The sequence below is a fragment of the Dipodomys merriami genome, unplaced genomic scaffold (assembly GCF_024711535.1).
Source record: "Dipodomys merriami isolate MVZ:Mamm:240054 unplaced genomic scaffold, mDipMer1.0.p SCAF_11, whole genome shotgun sequence".
NCBI lineage: Eukaryota > Metazoa > Chordata > Mammalia > Rodentia > Heteromyidae > Dipodomys > Dipodomys merriami.
In genome coordinates this window covers 9,109,349-9,127,047 of record NW_027202382.1, presented here as the reverse complement: position 1 = coordinate 9,127,047, position 17,699 = coordinate 9,109,349, and the positions used below count along the sequence as shown (strand labels likewise).

The 17,699-nt window shown below is 36.5% G+C and overlaps 2 protein-coding genes across 3 annotated transcripts in view; one reads left to right on the top strand and one right to left on the bottom strand.

Moving 5' to 3' along the window:
• Positions 1 to 17,699, bottom strand: part of Ift74 (intraflagellar transport 74) — a 64,065-nt gene that overhangs the window by 36,475 nt on the left and 9,891 nt on the right. The window contains exons 7-8 of the mRNA XM_070008243.1: positions 15,612 to 15,671; positions 13,480 to 13,541 (exon numbers count right to left, since the gene is read on the bottom strand). Of these exons, the coding sequence (XP_069864344.1) occupies positions 13,480 to 13,541; positions 15,612 to 15,671 (122 nt within the window). The remainder of the gene's footprint in view (positions 1 to 13,479; positions 13,542 to 15,611; positions 15,672 to 17,699) is intronic.
• Positions 547 to 14,316, top strand: Lrrc19 (leucine rich repeat containing 19). Of its 2 annotated transcripts, none has more exons than XM_070008265.1 (5): positions 547 to 642; positions 6,155 to 6,241; positions 8,823 to 9,336; positions 10,515 to 10,703; positions 13,841 to 14,316. In XM_070008265.1, the coding sequence occupies exons 2-5, from the start codon at positions 6,164 to 6,166 to the stop codon at positions 13,846 to 13,848; spliced, it is 789 nt and encodes a 262-aa protein (XP_069864366.1). In that variant the 5' UTR covers positions 547 to 642; positions 6,155 to 6,163; the 3' UTR covers positions 13,849 to 14,316. The 2 variants fall into 2 exon arrangements, with proteins under 2 accessions (XP_069864366.1, XP_069864357.1); XM_070008256.1 differs by lacking the exon at positions 13,841 to 14,316 and adding an exon at positions 11,627 to 13,481.

Here is a 17,699-nt window from a genome sequence, read left to right as displayed (position 1 = left end):
TCAGTCTCATGATTATGCACTACCAACACCGTTCTTCCTACTACTGTTGAGTAGAGTTGGATGTTAACTAATGTACAGTATTCCATTTTACAGAGAGGAAATGACAGTACAGAAAGGTAACTGATTTTCTGAGGTCATATAATGGGCAACTGTCAAATCTTTTAATACTTTGCTCCTGTTACAACTTGGCAGTAAAACAACCAAGGAAGGTATCATAAAACAAGCAAACAACAAAGCTGAAAGGAAATGGAATACAAAACTTAATGGTATCTTTTCAATTTGAATCTTTCTAAGCACAAATACCTTTATGACTACAAATAATACTTTAGAAACAAAAGTATACAATAATATTACACAATTTAAGTCACAAAGTAAAATTCTTAATATTTTAATGTTTCTGCATAGTAATTAAGGAGCCTAAATGAACAAATCACCTTCTTACACTACAAAAGTCAGAGATGACTTTAAGAAACTATTCTAGTCAATCTTTTGCTAAGGAAGCTCAGCTTTTTTTTAATCATTTGGTCACTGGGGACAAAGGTTAGAACAAAGTGAAATGCAATCATATGATAAACTTTTTTCGAATGGCGAAGAAGGAACAGAATAAATTTCATTAGCAAACCTGTGTTACAAAAGGAAAAGGTAAGATCTGATATATTTACAGGTCGTCTTGTCAAACTTAAAAAGATATTTAAGTTAATTAAGTGTTCAAAAATATTTGTCTTTAAAAGTGATAAAATAGGAGAAAATGTGATTCTATTTTTCATAGAAATCTCAGAAACAATATATATGTGGGAAATTTCCAGAGGATATTTCCCAGAGTTAAAATGGAACACAAAATAACTTCTTTTCTTTGGAACAGAACGTTTCACCTAGCCCACAAAATGTGTAAGAGCTTTTTATTTTGAAATACACATATGCTCCAAAGATTCTGAATTCTGGCATAAATATCTAAAATGTTGAAGGGGAAAAACTAGATATAGAATGTACTTAACAAAATTTTATATATATGTATATATATATTCACAGTATTCACAGTATTTAACATTGTTTTTGTGTGTAAAGCCTTTTTGTCCTGTAATATACATCATAGGTTATGTAAAAAGGACTCTAAGTTTATAAAATAATTATAAAGAAATTGATATTCAATTTGTTCTCTATTTTTGTTTCTAAGTAACCAAAATTAAAACTCAAATATTTCAATATAAGTTTCAAATTGTGGGAAAAGGAAAACAGAAAAAAAAACCTGATTTCCTTTTAAAATCAATTTTTTCCAGTTGAAGGAAATGTCAATTTCTTCATCATTTACCTACTTGCTACTCTTATAGATATGATTTCTATAAAATGGCCAATAATGCTAATAGGTGCTTTTGCCTAGAGATTTATTCACTGTTGTGATGGCCAACATTCATTCCTTCTCTCAATCATTTTTCTATTAAAAGACACACAAATATGTGAAAAAAAATATGAATAGTGTGGACCAAAGAGTGTATCTCAGAGGTTTAGAGATAGTAATGCTTTACAATTGTTCAATGATTTCTTGAACAGACCATTGAGTTCATATGTGCTCCTTTTAACTCTAAGATTTATCAAATAGAAGGCAAAAAATATTCTTTTCTAATTCTTATTTTATTTCTTTTAGTACATTGCAAAAAAACAAATATAATAGATGATAAATAGAAGATCATCTTCTGTCTCCATTTCTACGTAGGCTAACAGCCATTATCTTGCCTTTCTTTCCTCATCTACTTCTAGTTATTCTTCATTTAAATCCAACTATTTTTCATATTTCCTTTAAACATCCTATCCTATATATGTCTGAAAAAGTACTCCCTATTTACCAATCCTCACTCACTTGTGTATCCCACCAGAGATGTAAGAACATCACCACATGCTGAGAAACATTAAAATAAGTCACTGAACAAGTTGTTCAACCATTTCCAAAGGTCATTAAACACAGGTAAACAACCTGGGTTGTAAAGAACTCGGAACATTGTAAAGAACTTAAGCATTCCCTTTTCTGGACAATGGTCTAGAATAAATGACAGCCTGACCTCATTCTAAATGTTCTATATTCAAGCTGCACAAAATCCAGGAAGCAGAGCAGCTTTCTCTCAAAAATGTGGTTTAACTATGGAAAGAGAAAGTAGAAGTATAAGGCTAAACAGATCAACATATGAATACCATGAGGAAATACAGTAGAATAATCAATGAAATAATAATTCTAGCTACTGGGGCTGGGAAGATGGCTCAGTGGTAGAGCACTTGCCTTGCATGCCTGAGGCCCTGGGTTGGATTCCTCAGCACCACATAAGCAAAAAGAAAAAAGCCAGAGTGGTGCTGTGGCTCAAGTGGTAGAGCGTTAGCCTTGAGCTGAAGAGCTGAGGGACAGCGCCCAGACCCAGAGTTCAGGCCCCACGTCCAGACCCAAAATAATAATAATAATAATAATTCTAGCTACTAAGGAGGCAGTAGACTTCTGTAATTTGAAAACAATCTTCACTGATTAGTTTTTCTGGTTCCTGTTCAATTGGAATAAACTTTCTTTAGAAAATATTTATTAATTATAATAAATGCCATAATGTGGTTCTAAAGATGACAGGCTATTCCTTTTGTAGAGACTTGTTTATGAATAGTCTCTGATGTTGATATTGAGAAAACAGAGGTAGAAAGAGAAAGATAAGGCTTTAAATGTAGCTTAGTGGTAGAATGCTTGCCTAGCATGCATGAAACCCTGGGTTCAATTCCTCAGTACCACATACACAGAAAAAGCTGGAAGTGGTACCGTGGCTCAAGTGGTAGAGTGCTAGCCTTTAGCAAAAGAAGCTCGGGGAGGGCTGGGAAGGTGGCTCAGTGGTAGAGCGCTTGCTTTGCATGCATGAGACCCTGGGTTCAATTCCTCAGCACCATGTAAGCAAAAAAGAAAAAACTGGAAGTGGCACTGTGGCTCAAGTGGTAGAGCACTAGCCTTGAGAAGAAGAGCTGAGGGACAGCGCCCAGGCCCAGAGCTCAGGCCCCATGACCGGACCCCCCCCCCAAAAAAAAAGAAGCTCCGGGACAGTACCCAGGCCCTGAGTTCAAGTCCCAGGACTGGCACAAAAAAAAAAAAAGAAAGAAAGAGAATGATAAAACATCAAAGCAATGAATAAAATCATTAAATCAAATCTTAACTATTCACAAAGAGGAGTGTGCGCCAATAAATGTCAATGTCTTTTTAAAATGGCATTTTTAATGTACCTATTAACTATGACTTTGGCTCAAACCCTGAGAACTAAATGAGAACAAAAGATAAAAAGAAGTATAAACTCACAAGGGCTTCAGGGGTTAGCAGCAATGAAACTTAGAAACTATAAAGTTGATATATGAATGGAAACTAACTAGAAAAGCAATATTTTCCGAAGTCAGCAGCTGAAAAACCTGAAGAGCCAACTGATTTACATTTCAGAGACTCTTGAATGGTCCAAAAATTGGCCTTACCAGATACTCTGGAAGCAGAGGAAGAAGAAAAGGTGCTAATTCTTTCCTGGCTCTGCCTAGTCGGATTATGTTCCTCCACTATGTGAGATTAGTGCAATTTTTTTTCTGCACTAAATATTAAATATAAACACATTTTTGACCACTTAGTTTATAATGAAGACTATTGGCCTTGTCTATCCAGGTAGTAGAAAAGCCATTTTATGGAATTTAACCAACCCAAGAGAAAAGTTTCACATATAATGACATTTAAGAATAAACCCACCAAAACAGTCTAGCAAGTTCACTCTACAGTAAGGTCAAGTGAAGAAGACCTAAACAAAGTTTCCAGTGAAGCTTTTAGTTTTCTGCTCTTCTACATAAGCCCAAAACCAAGTATAAATAGAAATGTAAAGAAAGCCTCCAACAAACCTGAGAACAGAAAGGCTAGTCAAGGGAGGGAAAAGGACAACAAAAATTACATATAAAAAATAATATCAGCCAGGTGCCTGTGGTTCATGCCTGTAATCCTAGCTACTCAGCGGCTGAGATCTGAGGATCACGGTTCAAAGCCAGCCTGGGCAGGAAAGTCTGTGAGCTCTCATCTCCAATTAGCCACCAGAAAACCAGAAGTGGTGCAGTGGCTCAAGTGGTAGAGTGCTCACCTTGAGCTGAAGAGCTCAGGGGCAGTGCCCAGGCTCAGAGTTCAAGATCCATGACTGACAAAAAAATAAATTAAATAAACAATATCATGGGATAGCTATTATAGTAGATTGTAATAGTGTAATAGATAATAGAAAACTCAAGTAGTAACTTACTACAGAAGAAAACACTAAGTGAGCAAAAAAAAGGTTTTAGAATTAAAAATTGAAAGAAATAGAAAACTTGAAAGAAGAGTTTGAAGACAAAGATGAGGATATATCCAGAAAGCAGAAAAAAACATAGTGGGGGGCGGGGAGAAACCCTGAAAACTAAGCACATCAAAAAAACAGGCCATAGTTGGGCACTGTGGCTCCTAGCTAGCTACTCAGGAGGCTGAGATCAGGGGATTGTGTTTTGGGTAAGTCTGTGAGACTCTTTATCTCCAAGAAACTACAAATAAGCCAGAAATGAAGCTGTGCTCAAAGGTAAAGCACAAAAGCTTAAGGACAGTACCCAGACCCTGAGATCAAGTCTCAGGACTGGCACACATACAAAAAAGCAAAAATAAAAACAGGCCTATTAATTTAGAGGGAAAAATACCAAAATACTGCATACTGCTACATGGTTCAATAACCAATAGCTTTGATAACCAAACAGTAAGTGAACTGTTAGTGGCGCTGTAGCTCAAGTGGTAGAGCGCTCGCCTTGAGTTGAAGAGCTGAGGGACAACACCCAGGCCCAGAGTTCAAGCCCCACGACCGACCAAAAAAAAAAACAAAACTATATAGAGCACAGTAAGTGAACTGTTAGGAAGTGAGTGTTTGAGATGCTATTAGAAATTAAGATAGAAAGTGTTTGAAAGATAGCTGAAGATTTGTAGATTTTCGTCTTCTACAAGTATATGCTAATGAATGTCAACAGCCCAAAAGCTAAACCTAAAAATATAAACATACTTACACACACACAGACACAGACACACACACACACACACACACACACACACACACACACACACACACACACACATCCAGGCACAGGTGGCTCATGCCTGTAATCCTAGCTACTCAGAAGGCTGAGATCTGAGGATCATGGTTCAAAAAGCCAGCCCGGGCAGAAAAATCTGTGAGACTCTGATCTCCAATAAAAACCACCAGAAAACCAGAAGTGGTGCTGTGGCTCAAGAAGTAGAGCACTCACCTTGAGCTGAAGAGCACAGGGACAGCGCCCAGGTCCAGAGTTTAAGTCCCAAGACCAACAAAAAAATTATATATATATATATATATATATATATATATATATGTATATATATATATATATATATATATGTGTGTGTGTGTGTGTGTGTATACACACACACACACATATATACACCTCTAGGTTTTCATGGTTTGTGTGTGTGCGTGCATGTGTTTAAAAAGTACACCCACTTCAATTGCTTTAGTGTATGCCCTTTATTTGACCTAGAGCTAATGAGATCCCCTAATAGGGGTGTGGAACCTCCTGTCTCATCATTTGGTCCATGATAGAACAGAAATGTATGCTATCATCCGATTGCTCTGCGCTATGTGCCAGTTTGATGATTTATATGGGCCACGGACAAGGTTCTAATTATCCAATGGCCCTTAGCAGAAAAAAAGGTTCCCCACCCTTGCATGTCTCATTTTTCCACCTGGGCTTTTTAGTTTAAGGTCAGATTGCAGGAGCTGGGAAGATGGCTCGGTGGTAGAGTGTTTGCCTTGCATGCATGAGGCCCTGGGTTCAATTCCTCAGCACCACATAAGCAGAAAAAGCCATTAGTATGCTGCAGTTCAAGTGGTAGAGCGCTAGCCTTGAGCTGAAGAGCTGAGGGACAGCGCTCAGGCCCAGAGTTCAGACCCCATGACCAACAACAACAACAAAAAGATCAGATTGCAGATGGTAAAAGGCAACATGCTTATTTCACATTTAATTTATTCTTAGAAAAAATAGATTTGAAAGGGAAAAAGGAAATCAGAATGTCTTCAATAGCTTTTAAGGTTCAAGCTGCCTATTTAGATGAAAATATTCTCTTTTCTCTCAGGCCTGCATTATGAAAATCAGATACATGATGATCTTGTTTTGGCCCATCTCTGTACTATTATCTGACAAAAGCCAGACTTCTAAAACAGTAAGTTTTTATAAGTAGTAAGAACTTTTTGTATTTGGTAAAAACATTTTCAAAAGCAAATATAGCAAAATATCTAAAGGCAAATAGCTGAAAAACAAACAAAAAAACCCAGAAACCCTAAGAAACTGAGCTATATATTATATATATAAAATCCCTCCCTCCTTAGTGGAAATTGAACCTATGGCCCCACAAGGATCCACCACTTAAACCATACATCCCTGTCTTTTTGGCTTTCAATATTTTGGATAGTGTTTTTCACTAATTTTGTCTCAGGTGGCCTCAAATCCATCCTCCTACCTAAGTCTGCTGAATAGCTGGTAACATCGGTATGTGACCCCGTGTTGGCTTGCTTTCTGAAATAGGGTCTGGCTAATTTTTTCATCCGCTGGCGGGGAACCAATCTGGTTTCTTTTTCTAGAGTAGAAGGGATTTACAGAGTCATAAAGCCCACCATGTAAATTTAGTCTTTACTTACCTGAGTATATTCAAATCTGTACTCTTTGAACCAAATACAAATTTAACTGAGTTCTTTAAATTCTGTTATCCCAACTTCTGGGAAGATATAAGTAAGAGAATTTTGGTCTAGAGGGCCATATGGGATAAATCTGAACAATCAAAAAAACAAAAAAACAAAAAGGCTAAAGGTGTGGTTCAAGCAGTAGTGCTGGCCTAGCAAGCCTAAGGACCTGAGTTCTAACTCCAATAGTTCTTAACAAGAACAACAAAAGAGACCTGATTCAAGAAATGTGTGAGTTTTCAGTAGAAGTTCAGAGATTAGTTCCAAGACATAAGAACAATATTTAAAGAACAAGACATAAGAACATTTAAAATACAGGAAATGCACTTCTGTAATACAGAACTTAAAAGACTGGGAAGGTGGCTCAGTGGTAGAGTGCTTGCCTTGCATGCATGAAGCCTTGAGTTCGATTCCTCAGCACCACATAAGCAGAAAAAGCCAGAAGTTGCGCTGTAGCTCAAGTGGTAGAGCTCTAGCCTCAAGCAGAAGAGCTGAGGGACAGCGCCCAGGCCCAGAGTTTAGGCCCCATAACTGACAAAAAAAAAAAAAAGACGGAGGCAGAGAAGCACCTGTTTTAGACAAGTCTAAAGTACATGATAAGACCCTGTTTCAAAATAACAACAAAACAACAATAATAAGAGTTGCTATTAGGATTGAAACTTTTTAGGAATTCATTTATTTAGGAGAGAAATTGTTTGAGTACATAACTATTTTTTTTATTATTTCAACTGCAGAGACAGCCATGACAAGAATGATTTCTTTGAATTCATATCTATATCAACAAAGCACTTCACTTTGTATGGTACATTACACTGAATCATGGCTCAATTTCTGATATCAGTAAATATTTCCTTTAAAAACACAAACATCCCAAATTACTTGAATGAAGTTAAGAATTCAATGTATATCCTACAAAATTAAGAAAAGTGAGGGAAGGGGTGGGCTGGGAGAGATGGGTAAGAATACTGAAAGGGATGGCATTGGTCAAGATGCATTGTATTCATAAACTGCTTTGTTGAATGACAACTCCTTTGTACGATTATTTAAATATTTTTTTAAAAAGCCAGACCCTGTGGCTCATGCCTATAACTCTAGCTGTTTAGGAGGCTGAAATCTGAAGATAGCTATTTGAAGCCAGCTCAGGAAAGTCATAGGAAAGACTCTGAGATTCGAATCTCAAATTAACTGCCAAAAAAAGCCAGAAGTAGAACTGTGGCTTAAATGGTAAAACTCTAGCCTTGAGCAAACCAGCTTAGTAACAGCACAGAAAAAAAAGAAAAGAAAAAAACCATTAAACTTCTGGATTACTAATATTAATACAACAGAGTTTTTATAAGGTGTTATTTTTTAATTATTTAATAGGCCTAGGTATTATGTTAGTTCTCAACCACCTTATTATTTTAAATTAATTTTTTCCATAAATGTTGGCATTTTACTTTTTTTTTGAGATAGGTCTCAATTCTGAAGCCCAGGCTGATCTTGAACTTGGAAACTTCTCTCACTGCCTCCTGAGTATTGATATGACTACATTCACAAAATTATTATTTATCTCATAGTTCTGTATGTAAATAAGAAACACTGGGGCTGGGAAGGTGGCTCATTGGTAGAGTGCTTGCTTTGCATTGCATGAGGCCCTGGGTCTGATTCCTCAGCACCACATAAGCAGAAAAAGCTGGAAATAGTGCTATGGCTCAAGTGGTAGAGAGCTAGCCTTGAGCTGAAGAGCTGAGCGACAGCGCCCAGACCCAGAGTTCAGGCTCTACCAACAACAAAAAATGAAATAAAATTAAATTAAATAAGAAACATCAATAGCATTTCGCTAATTATTACATAATAGCTATTGGAGGACATGAACATAATACAGTGAAGTCTCTGTGCTTAATAGGATCAGAATTTCACCCCAATGGAAAGAAAATCTGTGCTCTACCCTTTTCACACTGTAATACTAAAAGATGAGATTTTTTTCCCAAATGACTTCTAATACCTATGTGCTTAGATAAAAATTTGAGAAATTCTGTTAATATTTTTCCTGATCACTGCATTTCTAATTTTTTTCTTTTTTAGGAAGTCAAGTATAACTTCACTGAAAAGAATTACACTTTGATTCCAGCAGATATCAGTAATAATGTTAGTATACTTGACCTCAGTTATAACCAAATTACTCTGAACTTAGCAGACATCAAAGTGCTACAGATGTACTTTTTACTTATTGAGCTCTACTTGAATCAGAACAGTATCAGTATCTTACATAATAATAGTTTTATCAATCTGTCCAGCCTACAAATCTTACATATCTGTAGAAATTCCATCAATGTAATTCAAAAGGATGCATTTATGGGCTTAAATAAGCTAAAAGAGTTATATCTGTGCCAAAACAAAATATTACAACTGAACCCAGAAGTGTTTGTACCTTTAAGCAACCTGAAAGTTCTCAATCTGCAAGACAATCTGATGAACTACTTTGATAGACCACAACTATTTCATCTGGAATTAATAATTTTGTACAGAAATCCATGGAACTGCACTTGTAGACTATTCAATTTACAGAACTGGTTGAACACATCAAATGTAATACTAGGTAAGCTACCACATTTTAAGTTCATTAAAACCAAAATGTGATTTGTTTTTGGTGTTTTACTCCATGAAAATCTCTCATGTCATGTTTTTTATTTTATTTTTGCTAGTCCTGGGGCTTGAACTCAGGGCCTGGGTGCTGTCCCTGAGCTTCTTTTTGCTCAAGGGTAGCACTATACCACTTGAGTCACAATACCACTTCTGGCACAAGACTATAATCCTAGCTACTGAGAAAACTGAAGCCTAAGGAACTTTGTTTAAAACCAGCCCAGGCAAGCGAGCTCATGAGACTCTTATCTCTTATTAACCAATCAGGAAGTACAGCTGAAACTGTAGCTCGATGAGCGGTAGAACACCAGCCTTGAGCACAAAACCTAAGGGGCAATGTCCAGCCTTGAGTTCAAGCCCCAATACTGGCACACACACACACAAAAAAAGCTGGGCGCCAGTGGTTCATACCCTATAATCTTAGTTACTCAGGAGGCTGATATCTGAGGACTGTGGCTCAAAGCCAGCCTGGGCAGAAAAGTCTATGAGACTCACCTCCAATAAACCACCAGAAAACAGAGGCAGCGCTGTGGCTAAGTGGTAGAGCACTAGCCTTGAGCTGAAGAGTTGAGGGACAGCACCCAAGCCCAGAGTTCAAGCCCCACGACCGACACAAACAAACAAACAAACAAAACCCTTCACAACCATTAGGAAATTATTTTGGTTACACAGAAACATGAAAAGAAAAAAACATTAAAAATAATACCGAACAGATGTTCTTCTTTCCCCATCCCAGAATAAAAGAAATTTCAATGTCATTTCAGGTATTGAGGCTATAGTCAATAAAGACTTCTTTTCTTATAACTACTTCCTGTATATTTTCAGGGTATCTTGTCAGAGTAGGTGACAAGTGCCTTATTTTGTTAATGACAGATCATATTCTGCTTCAGATTCACTTAACTGAAGTCTTAATAATAAAACCTTTACTAACACAACAGTAACACATACTGCATTTCAGCTGTATTTATAAAATAATTTAGCAAGAATGTGCATCTTCCTTCATTCTGTTGCCATGCAAACACATCAAGGGTTTCTCATTGTTAATGACCTTAGACAGAGCAAACCTTCTAAATAAAGCTATTGTAAAACATTCTAATTCTCTATAAATATTAACTTATTCCTCTTATTTACTAGACTATGAGAACCTCACTATGTGTACCTATCCAGACAACCTGAAGAGCTACAACATCAAAACAGTGCCATTTACACCTGAATGCCACTCAAAACTGATTTCAGCTACAAGTGAAGATCTTCACATTCATTTTCAGTCCATTAACAATTCAACTTTTAATAGTTATTTAAACAATGCAACAAGAAATCCAGGTAATGTACTGGCTTTGAATGTTAATATTGCTAGAGGTATCATACTACATAAACATGAATGTCTATTTCCCCTTTGTGAATATCTATAAACAAGTAAGAACAATTCCTAGCCAGGTGCTGGTAGCTCATACCTAGAATCCTAGGTAATCAGAAGACTGAGATCTGAGCTCACTTTGAAGCCAGCTTGGGCAGGAAAGTCCAAGAAACCCTTATCTCCAATTATTCACCAAAAAGTCAGAAGTAAAGCTGTTGCTCAAGTGGTAGAACATTAGCCTTCAAGTCTAGCCCAAGGACCTACATACAAAGATGGGTCTTGCTAACTTTAAAGGCAAGTACCACCATACCGGGCCAAGACATAATTCGTGTGTGTGTGTGTGTGTGTTCGTGTGTGTGTGTGTGTTCGTGTGTGTGTGTGTGTGTGTGTGTGTGTGTGTGTGTGCACGAACCAGTACTGGGGCTTGAACTCAGGGCCTGTCACTGTCCTTTAGCCTTAGCTTTTTTTTTTTTTTTTTTGTCGGTTGTGGGGGCTGAACTCTGGGCCTGGACACTGTCCCTCAGCTCTTCAGCTCAAGGCTAGCACCCTACCACTTGAGCCACAGTACCACTTCCAGCTTTCTTCTGCTTATATGGTGCTGAGGAATCGAACCCAGGGTCTCATGCATGTGAGGCAAGCAATCTACCACTGAGCCAACTTCCCAGCCCTAGCCTTAGCTTTTTTATGCTCAAGTCTGGCACTCTACCATTTGAGAAAAAGGTATTCTTTTACCACACTATCAAATACTTTTTATATAGTGTGTTAGTCACATCTGTCTAAGTAAAGCTATAGTTTATGTTCTAATATCAACACTGGACAGTTAACAGGACCGGGAATTGTGATTGTTCTACTTCTGTGAATTTAACAGAATCTCTCTCTTCCACTTAAGAACATGAACCTCTTGGAAAAAGCTGGGCTTTCCTTGTTGGTGTCGTTGTCACTGTCCTGGTGACTTCCCTCCTCATCTTACTTGCTGTCAAATGCCCAGTATGGTACAAGTTTCTGCTTAGTTACAATCATCATCGCCTAGAAGAGCGTGAAGTAGAAACCTGTGAAGACGGCTTTAGTGCAAATACAAATTCTCCTTCACAGATACCACATATAAACTCTGATGACACCATAGTAATATTTGAACAATTACATTCATTTGCCATAGATGATGATGGGTTTATTGAAGACAAATACATAGATACCCATGAACTATGTGAACAAAAATAATGTCTTTCATTGTTTGAAGTTTGAAAAGTACTATCAGTCTGCTCATAGTTTAGACATGGAGATTTTTAATGTAACAAAACTACAGCTAGTAGACCTTCACCTCAATTAGTACTATATATAAATATATTAAAATTATGTTTAAGCTGATATACCATATATTCTGTGAAACAGAATTGGCTCATGTTTGTCTCTATTTTTTATTGTTAATTTATTTTTTAGTAGAGAATGACTATCAGCAAAGCAGAATTACTCTTAAGGGGTGAGGTGGGCAGTTCCCTTAAGACAAGCTGTGCTAGCTTGGAAGATGTTGGGGCCTGGAGGTTTATCCAATTAGGTATGGTTACTAGGTGGTCCTCCTCAAATGGATAGGCAACTGTGCAGAGGCTGCCTGAGTGTGGACACAAGAATATTTGGTGATCTTTGCGCTTCTTATTTGATGTTCTCTGCCCTTCCAGGTTTAACCTTGATATAGAGTGAGCTCCACCAGCATAGGAGAACATTATCTTGTTGGAAGTAACCACTGGAGTTTTAGAATTATGTATGGCAGCCTGAGGCATTCCCTCTCTCCCTGGTTACAATTTCTCCGTGTAGCTCTGGCTAGCTTCAAATTCCTGGTATAGTTCAGGTTGACCTTGAACTCCAGAACCTTTTTTTCTCCAAAGTGCTGGGATTACAGACACAGTTCACAACATCCAGTTTTAATTTTGAAAATAAGCTAATTATCACAACATTTATGAACACAGTCTAAACTAGTTGGCATTCACTATTTTTAGGCAGGTTATTTACAAAACACACATTATTTACAGATATGAAACAGATTACTAATATAACTATTAATGCAAATAAGGTAATGTAAATAGCCTGCTAATAATGTGTCTTTCATGGACTAAATGGAACTAAAATATTATACCTCAAATTAGTTTGAGTTAAAATCATAAATGGTATACATCTTTATTTATCTTAGATTATTAAGTTGCTGGAACAGAACATATGTATATAATTTGGTCATTTTATCCGTATACAATTTAGCCATTTAGAGATAAATTAAGAAAACATATATTAACAATAAAATTTCCATTGTAAACATCTATTTTAAATTTTAAAAGGCAATAGGAGAAAAAGTTAAAAATTTTTACAAAGAAATAAATGGCTCAGAGGGGAAGACAAATAAAGAAGGGAAGGGGGGAAATGCAGTCAAGAATTCATTATAGTAACTGTAACCCCTCTGTACAGTATCTTTACAATAAAAAATATATATTAAGAAAAAAAAAAGAATTCATTGTATATACCACAAAACTAAGAAAAGTAAAGAAAGGGGTGGGTTAAAGGGGGGTGAGAATGTTGAAGGGGTGACACTGATCAAAAGGCATTGTATTCACAAACTGCTTTTATATGGTACCTCCTTTGTACAACTGCTTAAAAAATAATTTTAAAAATGAATTCTAAAAATAAATAAAAATAAAAGAAATTACTCATGTTTACCTACTGAAGTTTAAGAATCTGACTTAAAAAGGTTGAACTTACGCTTGTCTTTCTGTAAAGATGATATCCATACTTTGTGTTTCTCGATCATTTTGAGCTTTAAGCTGAGTAAACAGTTAAGAAATTAGTGATTTTAAAATGTAATCATAAAATCAAACTTTTTCTATAGAGGTTATCCTGATTATGAACTAAAGGAGAATAAGAAAAAAATACAGTATCTGTTTCATTAACAAGTAGTCTTTTCCAAGCATAAGCTCAAACCAAAAATATTCATTGTTCTTTAGTATTCTTCCCAATGATCCAATGTAAATTAAGTTTACTTAAGTAGCATTTCAAGAATGCAAGTGCTCAAAAAAATTGAGCGGGGTACCAGTGGCTCACACCTGTAATCTTATCTTCTCAGGAGGATGAGATCTGAGAATCATAGTTCAAAGCCAGCCTGGGCAAGAAACTCCAAACTAACCACCAAAAAGCCAGAGTGGAGCAGTGTATCAAGTGGTAGAGCACTAGCCTTGAGAATGAAAAAGCTTAGAGAAGGCACCCAAGACCTGAGTTCAAATCCCAGAACGAGAAAAAAAAAAGAAAGAAAAAAAAAGACTATAACATGCTGAATTCAAAACCATCAGTTTTATTCTTAAACCTATTCAATTCTATCCATGTATATCCAAATTAAAATTTGAACTTACCTCGAATAACAGAATACTTTAAAAGGTCTTATATTTTATTTCTGGCATTAAAATACAATGTATAAGTTGTGAAGTTAATAATAATGTAATAAATTATTTGGGTTATAGAGCTCTAAATTTAAGTCAATTTATAAATTCTATCTTTTTCACAGAAATGTAAATAAATTATAAGCTACATAGTTATATGTTGTATGTTCTTACCTACATGTTTATAACCAAAGTAAGTGGATATTAACATGTTCTACTGTTTTCTACCAAATAATTAATCTAAGAACATTGAATACAAATTCTCATTAATCAGTCAAAAGTCAATATTGTATCTGGTAGCATATGCATTCATATTTGTCTTTGTCATAAAACTATGAAAATGTATTGTTTATGCCCACTGAGCATTTGTGCATCACCTCCATTTGTGCAAAAATCAAACCAGAAATACTGATAGCTAATGTATATGCAAGTAAATGTAGATAGTTATATCTAAGTCCAACACCAGTTTAAATGGACAGATCTAAAGCATCCACCTTGGAGATCAAGAGGAAGAAAAAGCGCAACTAAGGGAGCTCAACAATAACAGCAAAAATTTAGAATCAATGATTCCTATCTGTAAGGTTCACAAGACTTTTACTGAACTCTCTCCAAGCTGGGTCCTAGTGGCTCTTGCTTGTAATCCATGCTACTCAAAAGGCTGAGATCTGAGAATAACAATTCAATGCCAGCCCAGTCAGAGACCATGAGAATTATAACCCCTTTGTAAAATCACTTAAAATAATAAAAATATGGGGCTGGGAATGTGGCTCAATGGTAGAGTGCTTGCCTAGCATGCATGAAACCCCAGGTTTGATTCCTTAGTACCACATAAACAGAAAAAGCCAGAAGTAGTGCTGTGGCTCAAGTGATAGAGTGCTAGCCTTGAACAAAAGAAGCTCAGGGGCAGTACCCAGGCCTGAGTTCAAGCTCCAGAACTGGCAAAAATAAATAAATAAGCTGGGTGCCTGTGACTCATGCCTATAACCCTAGTTACTCAGGAGGCTGAGATCTGAGGATCATGGTTTAAAGGCATCCTGGGAAGGAAAGTCCATGAGACTCTTATCTCCAATTAACCACCAGAAAGCCAGAAGTGGTGCAGTGGCTCAAGTGGTAGAACACTCGCCTTGAGTAGAAGAGCTCAGGGACAGTACCCAGGCTCAGAGTTCAATCCCCACAACTGACAAAATTAATATGATTACAATTATGATTAATAAAAATATGATTACAAAAAAAGTCCATGAGACTAATATTTCCAACCAACCAACAAAAAACCAAAAGTGGAGCTGTGGCTCACTTTTGCGCAAAAAAACTAACAATTAGTACTCTTGAGTTTAAGCCCCAGTACGGTTACTAAAAAACCAAAAGAACCAAAAAAACAAAAGCCCACATCTTTCTAAATATAATTGCTTTGTTTAAGAGAATGATTCATATGTATCTATTGCTTATATTGATATTTCTTACCATGTTGTAATCATTCATTACTTCTTCCATTTCGGTATTGGTATTAAGTTTATCTACCAACTAAAAACAAAAAAAGAAAACAAATTCATTAACCTTAATGGTCTGCCTAAATTACAATATAGGGATTCAAACTCCCAAATGATGAGTAGTAATTTAAGAATTAATATTTCCAAGTTTTTTATTTTCTAGGATATGAAAATATATAAAGCTAAGATAAACACAATATGAAAAATTAAAGCTACCTATGCATTTGGCCAGTAACACTACATTTTTAGTTTGGAAAAGTGATAAGGAATGAATCCTTATCTTGCAGATCATATCTTAAAGAGCTTTGCCTGCTTTGGAAAAGATAGCTAAGCTTATAAGTAAATATATACAAAAGATATGTTTTAGAAAGATCTGTCAGAGTATTACTTTCCTTAGAGAAATGTTAAATTTATATATTTACACTAAAGTGTGAAACAACTTTCTTTTCCTAAAAGTTAAAAAGAAAATCAATACGGCAAGACACAAACAGCATACTAGCAACCCCACTTTAAAAAGTTAAGCAATTCCCTGGCACTAGAGGCTCATGTCTGTAATCCTAGCTACTCAGAAGGCTGAGATCTGAAAATTGTGTGGCAAGTGAGTCCCTAAGAATATATTTAGAAGGGAACATCATTTTCTTAGGATTTAATCAAGAATATTTGTGTTGCTCAGTGCATTTAAGAAGTATAATGCAGCAAAATGTCACTGATGGTGTAATGTCTGCCTCAGACCATGCAGGCCCTGGGCAGACACCTCCCTGTCTCTTGGCTGAGTTTCTGCTCAGTATCTGTATTACTAGGTAACTGGCAACCTGGAAGTATTCACTTCCCCCTCCTGCTAGGTCACATCCTGGGCCGCCTCTGGTCACAGGCCTCCCATCTGACCATATGAGGGCCCTGTGGTCTCATCTGGATCCTATGTGGCCACACCTTTCTCCCACCTGGCCACATCTCTTCCCATCCCTAGCCTAGATAAGTCCTGGCCTGGGTTAGGGTGCCCCTTCAGCCATGCCCTTCTCCATCATGCACTGCGGGGCAGCAGTTCAGTAAAATAAACTTCTCTTCCTGCCTGAATACCCTGTGGTGTTCTCTTTATTGGCTACCTAATTAAACCTACCTATTTAATTTATCTTACAATAAGTATAATAAAAATTACTAAGTAGATATACCATAATTTACCTAATCATGAATAGTCAAATAGTTTGTCATTTTCATTACACTATTGCCTAATATGCCTAACGTGCCTACAAGGAGGAAGAAGATTCTGACACTGTTATAATTCTATTTTCTTTTCTGTTTGTTTGTTTGTTTTGTCTTTTTGACAGTCCTGGGGCTTAAACTTTGGGCCTGAGTGCTATCCCTTTATGCTCAAGGCTATCACTCTACCACTTCAGCCACACAACATTTCTGGCTTTTTCTGTGATTAATTGGAGATAAGTGTCTCACAGACTCCTCCTGCCTGGGATGACTTGGAACCATGATCCTCAGATCTCAGCTTCCTGAGTAGCTAGGATAATAGGCATAAGCCATTGGCACCCAGTTCTAACTCTATTTTCATGAAGGCAACATAACCACAAAGACTGAAGCGGCTGTCAGGGATGCCAAGACAATCATTTCTTCTCTTTCTCTCTTTCTTCCTTCTTTCCTTTCCTTCCTTCCTTTCTTTCCTTTCTTTCTTTCTTTCTTTCTTTCTTTCTTCCTCTGTTTTTCGAGACAAGGTCTCACTCATTCACCTATGCTGTCCTCCAACTCATGATCCTCCTGGCTTACTAAACTCTAAAACCTATGAAAATAGATGTGCGCCCCCACATATTAACTATTTCTTTTTAAAGTCCACAATGGGGAGCATGCTTTGTGGAACAATGTTTGTATTATATTCCCCATTTTGACAGAATATATACAATGAATTAAACATAAGGATGAAAGTAATCTCTGTACTACATAAATTTTTTAAATTTCATGATGGCAACACTCTACAGAAATAACTATATTTCTAAAGCAATTAAATTGTTGGTACTCAATACATTTTTGCTAATTATCTAATATTGCTGGAGAAAAAGGC